At 44.8% G+C, this 13,904-nt stretch overlaps 1 protein-coding gene across 3 annotated transcripts in view; it reads left to right on the top strand.

The window, feature by feature from the left end:
* Positions 1-13,904, top strand: part of RIN3 (Ras and Rab interactor 3) — a 77,167-nt gene that overhangs the window by 20,053 nt on the left and 43,210 nt on the right. For all 3 annotated transcript variants that reach the window (XR_014562521.1, XM_083732482.1, XM_083732480.1), the window contains exons 2-3: positions 7,541-7,730; positions 10,036-10,150. Coding sequence is in view for 2 of the 3 variants with exons in the window: in XM_083732482.1 (XP_083588608.1) it covers positions 7,541-7,730; positions 10,036-10,150 (305 nt within the window). In the remaining variant the exon portion in view is untranslated. The remainder of the gene's footprint in view (positions 1-7,540; positions 7,731-10,035; positions 10,151-13,904) is intronic.

Genomic DNA, 13,904 nt, shown 5'->3' with positions numbered 1-13,904 from the left:
TGTTAGCCACCCCTCCCAGTTTGGTGTCATCTGCGAATTTGATCAGGATGCCTTTGAGTCATCATCCAAGTCGTTGATAAAGATGTTGAATAAGACCGGGCCCAAGACAGAACCCTGTGGCACCCCACTAGTCACTCTTCTCCAGGATGAAGAGGAACCATTGATGAGCACCCTTTGGGTTCGGTCAGTCAGCCAGTTACAAATCCACTGAGTGGTAGCATAGTCAAGACCGCATTTTACCAGCTTCTTTACAAGAATATCATGGGGCACCTTGTCAAATGCCTTGCTGAAATCAAGGTAGGCTACATCCACTGTGTTCCCTTCATCTACCAGGCTTGTAATTCTGTCAAAAAACGAGATCAGGTTAGTCTGACATGACTTATTTTTCAGAAATACATGCTGACTATTGGTGATCACAGCATTCCTTTCTAGGTGCTCACAGACTGTTTGCTTAATGATCTTCTCCAGAATCTTCCCTGGTATTGATGTCAGACTGACTGGGCGGTAATTATTTGGGTCCTCTCTTTCCCCCTTTTTGAAAATAGGGACAACATTTGCCCTCCTCCAGTCTGCCGGGACTTCACCTGTTCTCCAGGAATTCTCAAAGATGACTGCCAGTGGTTCTGAGATCACATCTGCCAGTTCTTTTAATACTCTTGGATGCAGTTCATCTGGCCCTGGAGACTTGAATACATCTAGACTAGCCAAGTATTCTTGTACTATCTCCTTAGTTATTCTGGGCTGTGTTTCCTCTGCTGAATCATTTGCTCCAAATTCTTCAGGTCGGGCATTGTTTTCTTTATCGGAGAAGACTGAGGCAAAGAAGGCATTGAGGAGTTCAGCCCTTTCTGGGTCCCCTGTTTGCATTTCACCATCTTCTCCTCTGAGTGACCCCACTGTTTCTTTGTTCTCCCTTTTGCTACGAACATACCCATAAAAGCCTTTTTTGTTGCTTTTAACCTCTCTAGCAAGCCTGAGTTCATTCTGTGCTTTAGCTTTTCTGACTTTGTGTCTACACGTGCTGGCTATTTGTTTGAATTCCTCTTTGGTGGTTTCCCCCCTTTTCCATTTTTTGTACACATCCTTTTTTAATCTTAACTCAGTTAAAAGTTATTAGATAGCCACCCTGGCTTCTTTAGGCACCTTCCATGTTTCCGTCTCATTGGTATTGCCTGAAGTTGTGCTTTTACTATCTCCCGCTTAACAAACTCCCAGCCATCATGAACTCCCTTTCCTTTTAGTATTACTGTCCATGGGATCTCACCCAGCACTTCCCTAAGTTTTATGAAGTCAAGAAATTGAGTCCTAGTATACACACACGGGTAAGAGGGAAAGGGAATCCTAAACAATGGAGCTGAAAGAATATTTGCAATGCAACAGGTACACAGTCTGCAATGTTAATATGCTTAGAAGGATGCAAGATCAAGAGAGTGACTATTTCATGACATGATCTTGCAACACCTGCAGGGGCAGGGAAACATTCCTGCAATTGGAGCCAAGAAGTGGTCCCAGTGTTTGTCAGTCCTTCCAGTCTGTTCACACTCATTGGCCACAGCACCAGGTGGTGGCATTTGCACTGGGCATGGCTTTCCTTCTCACAAAGCAATAGGTTTTTCCATTGTAATTCTTTAAAGAAAGGAGCCTCTGACTTGGATAGTTGCTGCTGAAAGTTCAGGGAAGAAAATGATCAAATATAGGGAACCAGGCCTGTATAGTAGTGCTGGTCTCCCCCCCATCCCCACCCCACAGATGGCCTTGGCTGTAGGACTGTGTTACCCAGAAATCAATCATAAAAAACCCAACAGAGCTCCCACCTCCCATTGTCCCCTGTTTGATCAAGGGAGAAAGTGCTGCCTGCCGGCTGGTTGGAGCTGTCAGCCTGGGGTGCTATTCAAAGCACAGTGTAGATATAAGCCATTGGATGCACACAGAGTAAAATAGAAATGACCTGCTTCTCAACACAAATCCTGTGACAGGGCAGAGAAAAAGGGAGCTCAAAAGCTGTCCTATTTTTCTCCTCTCCTTTCTTTCTGCAGCTACCTGTGGTGTTTGCCACAGAGTCAGATTAAATAGCTGATTAAGCTTTTTCACAGCCCGGCCTCTCGATGTTCTGCCTGCTGAGAGCATTGCTGGAGCCAAATGTTGCTTCCACTGGCTCCATTAACCAAAATGACTTAAGACTTGGACATTCAGCAGATGGGGAGCGGGGAGGTGGGGGGAGAGATCCACTGGGGACATCAGTTAGATGTAAAACTGTCTTCCCGCTTGCAGCAATTGTGGGCTTTTGTTCCCTTGCAGCAAGGAGTGGCTTTTCTAATAAACTTTTAAATAGGCACATTAAAAAATTTTTTGATTGATTGGCAAAGGGAGGAAGCCCAGATTAACAGCTTTGCTGTGCACACCTAAAAGAAATATATTTTTAAAAACTGATTCTTTTCAAGAGCTTTTCAAAAATGGAATATTTGGTCCATTTTCAAATGGTCCTCTTCTGCTTCCTGTACTGTATTGCTAAATTAACTTTTTTATTATTAAGGGGCATAACTCAACTGTGAAGTATGTATTTTGCTACAGTTTTATCGACTTTGTTTTATAGATTATTCCATGGCTTTTATTGTAATGCATTGTTCTTTTTCTCAGTTTATGCCATGCTTTATGCATTTACATTCTGTAGGTTGCCTTGTGTGTCTAGAGGCTAATAAATTATAATAACAGTAATAGTACCGTATTTTTCGTCCCATAGGACGCACCTAGTTTTTTTGGGGGGGGGGATAAAGGAATTTCCCCCCCCTTTATTTCCCCCCCAAAACCAGGTCGGGGAAACCAAACCAGGTCGAGGAACAGTGGGATGGCGGTGCTGCGCCTCCTTGCTGTCCCCCGAGCTTGTGGGGCTGGCCGATGTCTGTCCTACGGGCGGGGCGCTCTGCTTCAGGGTTTCCCTCGCGCCGGGCGGCAGGCTGCTATCCGCAGCATGGGGAGCCCCGCGGGGAACTCCAGCAGGGCTCCAACATGCTGCAGATATCTGTCCGGCGTTCGGGGTGCTCTGTTTCAGGGCGCCTTTCGCGCCGAGCGGCAGGCTGCTATCCGCAGCGTGGAGAGCCCTGCGGGGAACTACCGCAGGGCTCCAACACGCTGTGGATGTCTGTCCGGCGGGCGGAGCGCTCTGCTTCAGGGTGCCTGACGCTCCGGGAAGCAGGCTGCTATCCGCAGCATAGACAGCCCTGCGGGACCTCCCGCAGGGCTGCCTAGGCTGCGGATGTGTTCCTGAAGCCTGGAGAGTGAGAGGGGTCGGTGCGCACCGACCCCTCTCGCTCTCCAAGCTTCAGCGGAAGCCTGCATTCGCCCCATAGGACGCACCCAGATTTCCCCTTCATTTTTGGAGGGGGAAAAGTTCGTCCTATAGGGCGAAAAATAAATACGTTAATTATAATCTTTTGTATCAGAAGGTTCAATCCCTGGCGTTTCCAGCTCAGGTGTAGCACATAATGAACTCACCTCTTCTTTTATTACCTATTTTGGTTTTATTTTTCCCCACCACACCTTGCTTTGTGCAACATCTTATCTGCTGAAGAGTTCAAAAGCTTGCCAGGCTTTTTGTGGCTTATGGGTTGGCCCAGAGTGACCCAGTGTGGCAGCACACACACTTTGGAACTCCTTGCCCATTGACATTAGCCAGCGCCAGGGACTGGACTGAGGAGGAATCCTGCCCCTGCTTCCTGAACCTTCCTGAGAAGAGGAGGACAGTATAGATTTAGATCAGTGGTTTGCAGAAGGTCATAGTTCAGAGGCTGCAGAGTGGAGAAGCTGGGAAATATTGAGAGAGCAGCAGGAAGAAGAAGCACCAGGGGAGAGACAGCTAACAGACTCAGTGTCTCTTGAAAGCATTCCTGACCCCCTCACAGGACGAGGTGTGCCTTGAGAGTAGTAGAACAGAAAGCTCAGAACAAAACAAAAAAAAATTCCTTCCAGTAGCACCTTAAAGACCAACTAAGTCAGTTCTTGGTATGAGCTTTCGTGTGCATGCACACTTCTTCAGATAGAACAGAAAGCTCAGAGGCAGAAAACACAGGTCAGCCGGCGCAGGGATGACGTAGAATAGGAGAGATGGAGGGGATGGGACTTTACTTGGAGCAACACCATTATCTAAGAGAGACTGCATTCCTTCATCTCTCTCTGTGAATATTGAATAAACTACTTGGTAAGAACTTTTCTTGTTTATCTGCTTCTTGGCTGCCACCGTGGGAGGGATAGGATTCCCTGAAGCCTGGCAGGCAGGCAGCTTCACTGTACGTTTTTTGGCCCCTGCTAAAACCATTTTTGTTTAAGCAGGCCTGTCCAGATATTTAGAAGCTGATATGTGTTCTCATTTGTTGATTTAAATTATATTTTGCTTTTAAAAAAATACCTGTTTTTAACTTTTTTTGTTGACTGTTTTAATAGTTATTTTATTTTTTATACCCCGTTTAGAAGTTCTATTTACAATCAAGTGGTATATACATTTTGTTAAATAAATAAAATTAGATAGCTGTAGACATTGTTTCTTCCCTTATGGATCAGTGTGACTACCTTTGCTTTAAAAAAGTGACCTTGTTTCTTTTCTCCCCCTCCCCCCATCTATAATTGGGAAAACGTCTCTGAGTACAATTGTATTTCTCTTCTAAATCTATTAGGGTTGTACAAAATTAAAATGCACATTCAAATCCCTAATCCTCTTACCTTGAAATGCAACCGCATCATTATAAAAATTATCCTCCCTATGAATACTCTGAATTAATTCAATAACTGTTCTCAGTCACCACTCTGATCCTAAATAATTAACAATAAAAATGATTCCAAATAATATATTGTGGTTTTTTGCTCCAGTTTTTGCTTCATGTCCTGTAACTTTACATTTGCACTTTTGTCTATTGCACGGTTTCCCAAGCTTGAGTCTCTAGCTGTTTTTGGACTACAACTCCCATCATCCCTAGCTAGTGGGACCAGTGGTCAGGGATGGTGGGAATTGTAGTCAGCTGGAGACCCAAGTTTAGGAAACCCTGGTCTATTGATTGGAACCCGATCCCCCATAGGACTGGAATTTTTGCAGTAAGGAAAGTGATGAGGAAATGTACCGGGAAACATGGGATGCCACACATGGAATTTGATGCAACATCCTCTCAAACATATCAGGATGAAAATTCATTAAGCCAACGTCATCCGATCTCTCTGCAAACAAATCAGGATGGCTGCTCAATAAATATGTCATCTGGAAGCACCTTGGGATGGGATGAGAAGGCTGCCCCTAAGTCCTTCAGTTCAGGTGGCATCGCTCATTATCGAAGGAGCTAAGCCAAGACTGGCATGCTCTTTCCTTTGAACCTTTAGTAACTCCCTGGTTTAATTTATCAGTGAGTTCCTCACAACAGTACCACAGAGGGCTCTTATCTTCATGCCCTTCTTTTGTTCTTCTCATATCCAGCCAGTTGGCCTCCATGGGAAGCAGGACTATCCTAATGTTCTGCTTGGGAGAAAGCATCCCAGCATACAAAACTGGATTATACCAAGTTGGATCACTAGCTGATCTGGCTGAATACTGTCTTCATTGACTGGGAGAGGGTCCGAAGTATCTTAGGCAGGAACTTTCCCCCAACCTCCCAGGAGATGCTGGGAATTAAACCTGGGAACTTTAGCATGAAAAGCACGTGCCTTGCCATGGAGTTATCGCCCTTCCTTTAACAGAGTTTCCCCTCCACCATTATTTTCATCTTAGGGACCACTTGAAAGCACACTGCAGAGCACCAGAACTCCCTGGACTACAACTTAATAATAACTGTAGGACTGGCTACAAATGGGCCTGGTTCCCAGACACAGAAATGTAAACTATGGCTTCCAGGAACCACACAAATGTGTGGGCCCCTGGAGAGGAGCTTACAGCCTCTTTGCCTCTCTTTGCCTCTTCTCTCTGGACCTTGTTTTGCCCCTGCATCACGCTGAGCTAAGCCAAAGTTTGGTTTAGTATGTCACCCGAACCCAGGACTCATGGTTAAGCTGTTGCCTTGCTAACTGTAGCCAAAAGCAACCCTCTCTGTGAGCATGCACTTTTATATAGTCCTGGTAAGCTTATCAGGGCCTTGTGAGCCCAGCCACCATGAGGGTTTTGGGTGGAAAAGTAGAGAGCGATGGAGGAGGTTGTTCACCCTTTGCCTTGTCCAGCATTTCTCCACTGCAAATTTCATCCTGCAGGGTTTGAAATGTGAGCTTGCAGCTGAGGAACAGGCCAGCACCCCTCTCACCCCACTGCTTTTCTTGTTTGTTTGTTTGTTTGTTTGTTTGTTTGTTTGTTTGTTTAAAAAACCTTCCCTCCTACAAAAAAAAGTAGAGGAAGCCTCAGAGCTCTACTGTTCTGCGCTTGCATGAGCCATCACGCAATTTCTCTTGCAATAACAATGCAGAGGTGGAGCTTATAATGTTGCTCTTCACAAATTCTGTTCCACCTGCTCCTCACATCTGTGAATAAATCTAAATGTAGGCAGAAAACAGTCTGGATGTTTATTTTTAAAAGTGTTAATGATATTTTCGTAGAGCCTCTATAGGGACTCAGTAATAGATTGGTTAAGTCCTGGCCTGCTGTAACCTGCCCTCTGTGTTCTAAAAGTGAGACATCTTCTCAGAATATTGCTTTGTTTGTGGAAGAATAAATTGCTGAAATGTATGTGTTTTGTGCATGTGTGTACATGCGCAAAATAAAGTTCAGCCAATGGAATTCAATATGATAAAATAGAGGTCTGGTTGATGTTCACCTGTCTGGGTGAAGGTATTCTGCAGCTTTTCCATAATTAAAGTCCATCATATATTTAATTGTTATTTAATTATATGACAGTTATTCTTTAACTATTATATTTAATTCCTGTTGAATAATACTGAATCTTATCTGATATTAATGCAGTTATATAAACAGTAAACAAACATAGATACATATATAATCAAGCTTCCTAAATTGGTATTAGGAACATCTGTAATGATCAATAAACGTTGACCAAACAGTATAATAATAATAACAACAGCAACAACAACAACTATTATTATTATTTATTATTTATACCCCGCCTACTTAGTTGGGTTTCCTCAGTCACTGTGGGCAGCTTCCAACAGAATATTAAAATACAATAGTCTTTCCTAAACAGGTCTGCTTTCAGATGTTTTACAAACAAGATGTATTACAAACAAGGCTGATATTACATATAATAAAGGAAAAGAGTTACTAGTTCTTGTTTGACATTTCATGTTGCATTTACTGGAACTTCTTTTGTAGCCATAGTAGTAGGGAAATCAAATGCTAGAAACCCAAATAGATGAGATGGGTCCTTGTAGGGCAAGGAATGGCTGCACAAACGTCTTAGGATTCCCAACACATTCAGTGAAGTAATCAAGGGAAGCAGGTTAGTTGGATCTGACATAAGCTGCTCTGCCCTGTGTTTTCTGAGGGTCTTTCAATTCACACTTCTCTGTCCCAGTCAAGTTGCTGCAGCCGCCTCACAGGGGATTTGCTTGTGTCTTCTTGCAGACTTGTCACAGACACCAGTGAAGAAGTGGAAGATGAGAACCATCTGGGCAAGCCAATTACCCCAAGACATTGCTGTCCCCCACCAGGCATCAGTGTCCTTGAGAAGCTCATCAAGACATGCCCAGTTTGGCTTCAGTTGAGCATCAGCCAGGAAAAAGCTGTCCAAATACTCTGCAAGGAGCCCGTAGGGGTATGTCTACACTTTCTCTGAAGAATACTGTTTTGTGGTTCTTGAGGGAGATGACATGCAGACTTAGATCATGGGAAGCCAATGTGCTATACTCCAAACGTTGTTGAACTCCAACTCCCATCAGCCCCAGCCAGTATGTCCAATGGACAGGAGTGATGAAATCTGGGATCCAACAACATCTGAAGGGCAACAGATTTCCTGCCCCTAAAAAGTTTCTGTTTTCTTGGTGTATTTTGCAGCTTTTTTCCTCTCCCCACTGATTTCACTATTTTAGACTGTTATCGGACGTTTTGTGGGATAGTGCACTAACAAATTTATTTTTATTTGTACTTTCCCTTAATATATGCATTCTGTACACACTTCTTCTTCTTCTTCTTCTTCTTCTTGGAAAACTGTACTGCAAAATTTGGAAATGTGGGAATTTAGAGGGACAGCTACTTTTCAATTTGTGGATTGTTTCAGGAAGTGCTGATTAGGTAGGATCCCATTAAAATGCAAACAAATCCAAATTTCTCCCCCACCTGTGCTCTGATTATAGTCTAGTGGCCTTTCTTTAGCAGCAGAGAAATGTATTTAAATGATAGCCATCTATCCAACCTGGTGTTGTTTGGCTCCAGGACTTGACAGTCAGAAGTTCTGGACATATGGCAGAGTCCTACTGAAACCATCAACTCTGGTGTGGAGAGGCAGTGAAAGAAAGACTAATTCTATGATTCTATGGCATTAGGAAACAGGCTGAGAATAAGAGAGCTAGTACCATTATGCCAATACTGTATATAAATCAGAGGTGGCGATTTTATCTGGTGTATTGTGTATAGCATGGGTGGGGATACTTTGGCCCTGTGGCCCTTTAGATGCTGTGGGACTCTGACTCTCATCAGCCTGACCCAGGAATGCCAGTGGTCAGGAGTGATGGGAGATCTGGTCCAATAACATCTGGGGGACCACAGTTTTCCCTGTTTCCTTGTATATAGTCTGGTTTCCTATTTTCAGAAAAGGACATCATAGCCAGGGGAGGCCCATACATAAAATGTGCATGTTAATTTATCACTTAAGATGCATAGGCTGACTCTCACAGGCAGAGGTGTCCTAAAAGTAAAGGGTGTGTTCGTTTTTTAGTTTTAACAGTGACGAAAATGGGGAGGAGATCCAGGACCCAGTGCCCCCAAAACCCAGGCCCATCCCTTAACAGCATTCCTAATCAAAATCGTCAAAGGCCTGGAAACTATGCCTTATGAGGAACGGCTAAGGGAGCTGGGCATGTTTAGCCTGGAGAAGAGGAGGTTAAGGGGTGATATGATAGCCATGTTCAAATATATAAAAGGATGTCACATAGAGGAGGGAGAAAGGTTGTTTTCTGCTGCTTCAGAGAAGCGGACACGGAGCAATGGATCCAAACTACAAGAAAGAAGATTGCACCTAAACATTATGAAGAACCTCCTGACAGTAAGAGCTGTTCGACAGTGGAATTTGCTGCCAAGGAGTGTGGTGGTGTCTCCTTCTTTGGAGGTCTTTAAGCAGAGGCTTGACAACCATATGTCAGGAGTGCTCTGATGGTGTTTCCTGCTTGGCAGGGGGTTGGATTCGATGGCCCTTGTGGTCTCTTCCAATTCTATGATTCTATGAATCAGAGTCCATTCTAAAAAAAAAGCATATTGTAGAGCTGGCAAAGGTGCAGAAAAGCGTAATCGACATGATCAATGAGCTGGGGCAACACCCTATGAAGAAAGATGACAACACTGAGAGCTTTTTACTTGCACATGACAGCCATTTATAACATGGCATTGCACATAGTGTGGAGAAAACGGATACGGTTCTTTTTCTCAGTCTCCCAAAATACCAGACCCTGGGGTTATACAATGAAGTTGAGCACTGGGAGATTCAAGACAGTGTCTTCACACCGTGCATAGTTAAACTGTGTATTTTTCTGATGTATGATGTAGTAATGGCCACCAACTGCTTTGAAAGAGGATTAGAGAAATTAGTGGAGGCTATGAATGGCATTTTACCTACAGGATCGGTAAAAGCATGTATCTGAATATCAGTTGTTGAGAGAGGGCTATTGGGCTCAGATCCTTTTTGTAGGCTTCCTATAAGCATCTGGTTGGCTGCTATGGAAACAGAACATTGGTCTACTCTAGACCTTTGGTCTGGTCCAGCAGGGACCTTTTATGTTCTTAAATAAAAGGTACATAAATCTTGACCCAGTTCTGATATAATGACTACTGAACAGGTCATACTTGAATGACCCCTTTTTGTTGTTGTTGCATGATATCATTTCACGCACCCTCTTTTCTCTGGTTAGATATTCATAGTTCGGAAAGATGAGAACCTGAAAAATCTGCTTCTCTCAGTTCATTTCCCAGCCCTGGTGGAGGCTTCTGACATTTCAGAATACAGGATTAAAGAAGAAAAATCATGTAAGTTTATTCCTGAGTTTTGAAACTTATTTCTCCACCAAACTATTTTGCACCCTATCCACAATATACCTGCACCTAGATCATTTTCAATGCAAATGTGTGTGTCTCTTCATTATGATCTTCATTAAGATTCAGGACAGGCAAAAGAAAGTGCTTCTTCACAAAGTGCATAGGTGAACTATGGAATAAGGTAAAGGTAAAGGTACCCCTGCCCGTACGGGCCAGTCTTGACAGACTCTGGGGTTGTGCGCCCATCTCACTTAAGAGGCCAGGGGCCAGCGCTGTCCGGAGACACTTCCGGGTCACGTGGCCAGCGTGACATTGCTGCTCTGGCGAGCCAGAGCCGCACACGGAAACGCCGTTTACCTTCCCACTGGTAAGTGGTCCCTATTTATCTACTTGCACCCGGAGGTGCTTTCGAACTGCTAGGTTGGCAGGTGCTGGGACCGAGCAGCGGGAGCGCACCCCGCCGCAGGGATTCGAACCGCCGACCTTTCGATCGGCAAGTCCTAGGCGCTGAGGCTTTAACCCACAGCGCCACCTGCGTCCCGAACTATGGAATGCACGCCCACAAAAAGTAGGGATGGCCACCAACTTGGATGGCTTTAAAGTAGGGATTAGACAGATTTGCTGAACATAAGGTTCTCAGTGGCTACTAACCCTGATGGTTATGTTCTACCATCACTGTCCAGAAGCAGCATAATTATGGATACCAATTGCTGGAAACCACAGATGTCCAGCTGCTGCTTTGAATGCCTCCAGCCAAGGAGAGCCCAAGCCTTAGGAAAGAGTTTCCCTGTGGTTTTTCCATACTCTTATCATTGTCTCATTAACACATTTCATATCAGTGTCTTCTCAAAACACCAAACATGTTATGTCTCCACCTCCTGCTGGGCTTCCTGTTGATGACCTCCATTAAATACAAGTGTTCCTCCCCATTCTTTTTATCTAACCAGTTGCCAAGATTCCACACTGGCAGTTTCCTTTGCCTCAGTGAGAGTCCCTTTGAGCCACAAACAACTTTTCTGACTGCTTACGCACTGGGCGTTCGAGTTGGAATTAGCATTTTGCAAGGCGGCTGTCAGGGAACTGACATCAGAGCGAGAGGCGGAGGCAGGGCTCCAGAGCGATGCCGGAGAGGGGACCAGCAGGGGGGAAGGAATTCAGCGCGACACCAGTAGAGAAGGGAGGGAGATGGAGGAATTGGAGACTGGTCTCCAAGACCCTGCATCAGAGACTAGTGGAGAGAGCGCTGGCACACCCCTGCCTTCCCCTTACTTGCGCAGACGAGTTCCACGCAGGGAAAATAGGAGGAGACTTGGGGTCAAACAGCTCTTATGCTGGAAAAGGTTCAAGAAACGCCCACTGACAGATTCTGCAAGCGACTGACCGGCCACGGAGTGTGGGCTGTCAGCCAAGGCATGGTGAAGTTTATTCCTGAGTTTTGAAACAATCGGACACAACTAGCAGGCACCTTACGCACAAGTAACCCCTTACAACCATTACAGCGGCCATACGATGATGTCATCCATTCTTGTTCCTTCATAGTGCTTTTTTTGTATTTCTTTTCTTACTGCAGAAAGCTGAAGGGCCCCCTCAAACTGTTGCTGCTGCTGTTGTTAGCAAGTGTAGTCTGCAACATGCCAGTAATACTACATTAATGGTGGACAGTAAGTGACCCTCTGGAGGTTGTTGGACTCCAACTCCCATCAGCCCCTGTCAGCATGGCCAGTAATCAAGTCTGATGGGAGTTGGAGTCCAACAGCCTCTGGAGGGGCACAGGTTTCCTGTTCCTGTTCCTTCTTGGCATTCACACGAATTGGATGGCCTTCCTGTCTTCCTTGTCCTCAAGTATCTACTTTGTGGAGTTATACTGCCCTTGCAGAGTCTAGTTTACCTCTCATGGCTAATGTAATAACCTATCCTCAGTGATTTTGTCTGATCCTTTTCCACAGCTGTAGAAGATAATGGCCATCACTATGTCTTGAGGTCATGAATTCCACATTGGAATTGCTTTGCTGGGTCAGACAAATGTCCAAAATAAAATGTTAATTATAGAGCCAAAGTTTGAATCAGGGACAGTGAGGAAAGGAGCACATCTGGTGTGGGCTGCTTCCATGTGACACCACAGCCCGGCCAACAAAACATTCCAGACAGGAGTTGGGGTGCATGAGGCCCACACCATTAAGTACACCACAGCTGCTGGATAAAACACAACATCTGGAAGCTTTAAAGGCATATCTCATCGGGGAGGATATGGAGGAGAGGGATGGCAGACTAGGATGGAAGGAGAGTGAGGAAAGTGCAAGGACGAACTTCACTAAAGGAGGAGGAGGGGAGGAAGGGAAGAAAAGAAGGATGTTGCCCTACCTCTATGATGGCTGAGGAACTAGGGTGGGATGAGGAAAGGGGAAGAAAGAGGGAAGGGTCTATGGCTGTTGGCCCAGTGGTGAAACAAGTGAAGAGAAAGGGAGAGGAGGAAGGATAGAACATGTGGAAACTTTATATTTACAAATAGAGATGCTTAGATGAAGCAGGCATCTCTGAAGATAAGTGACCACCTGGAGCTCCAAGGATCCTTGTAACCTTAGACAGGGCATCCTTGAAAAACTGTATAAAACTACACCAGCTGGATGATCTGCTTGCTTATATGGGGAGAAGGCATTTTACTTATGTGATTTTTGAAGTGGGATGTGTGCCCCTCATTAATTACACTACTGGCAGTTTTCCAACATAGACCTTCTAGTTACATAAGCCACCACCGCATGCCGGCCTTCACAGTTCCTGCTGATAAGGTTATTAAGTGAATTCAGATGCTAATGGCTACCCTGGAGTACCACAGCCTTCAAAATACAATGCCCTGTGCTCCAAGCAGCCTGGCACACAATGGCCCTCTTGGTGATGAAATTTCTCCAGCAGAATGTTCTCAGAAACTCCATTCACGGGGGTAATGAGTTGTGCCAAAGAGAGGTCAAACGCTTTAAACACATATATACTTTTCACAGTAGTTAGCCATCTGAACTTCACAGCCTCCCGCATCCCCTCCCTGAAAAATAAAATAAAATAAAATGAGAGTTACGTTTTACCCTGATGCCCCCTGGAGAGCTTGAGCTCATTTTCTGATAAGCAGCATTGCAAGCTGGTGGCGTTTGCCTCGCTGCTGCTGCTTTTGGAAAGGTTAAAAAGAAGCAGCAAGCAACCAGCGTGCATACATTTCTTTGAATATCTGGCACTGCAAACTGCTCAAGCCGCAGAAGTGCTTGGGGAATATTCATGGGCTTTATGGCATATCATGATTCAGAGAGTGTTAAATTAGCTTGAACAATTGAGGAGCTATGAAACTATCTCGAGTGGCATCCATGCATTATTCATACAGAAGCTAATGAGGGAATTGAAGGGAATAACTAGGCAGAGGTAGGCAAAAGGCAGCTTTATTCGTTTGACTGAAGAGACCATTTTGCTCCGGCTTAATCCTGCATCAGTTTGGGAACTCCCGGGAGTTCGGTGTTGTTTGTGGCAGGCGTCATTTAACCCACAGATACTGTGCGCTTTGAAATCTTCCGTTCCACGGCAAAAGATTTAATGAAATGTTGCATAAACTAATTGCAACACAATGCCAGTAATAGAATTGCCCCTAGGGGTTGTTTGTTACATGTGTATTCCGTGCTTCCCTCCTGCTGCTTCTCCAAAAAGCTCTGCACCGTTCGTACATACTGTACAGTGGTACCTCGGGTTACATACGCTTCAGGTTACA

The sequence above is a fragment of the Podarcis gaigeae genome (assembly GCF_964106915.1).
Source record: "Podarcis gaigeae genome assembly, chromosome: 1".
NCBI classification, from domain to species: domain Eukaryota; kingdom Metazoa; phylum Chordata; class Lepidosauria; order Squamata; family Lacertidae; genus Podarcis; species Podarcis gaigeae.
The sequence above is the reverse complement of the archived record's forward strand: the minus strand, read 5'-3'. Positions and strand labels throughout refer to the sequence as shown.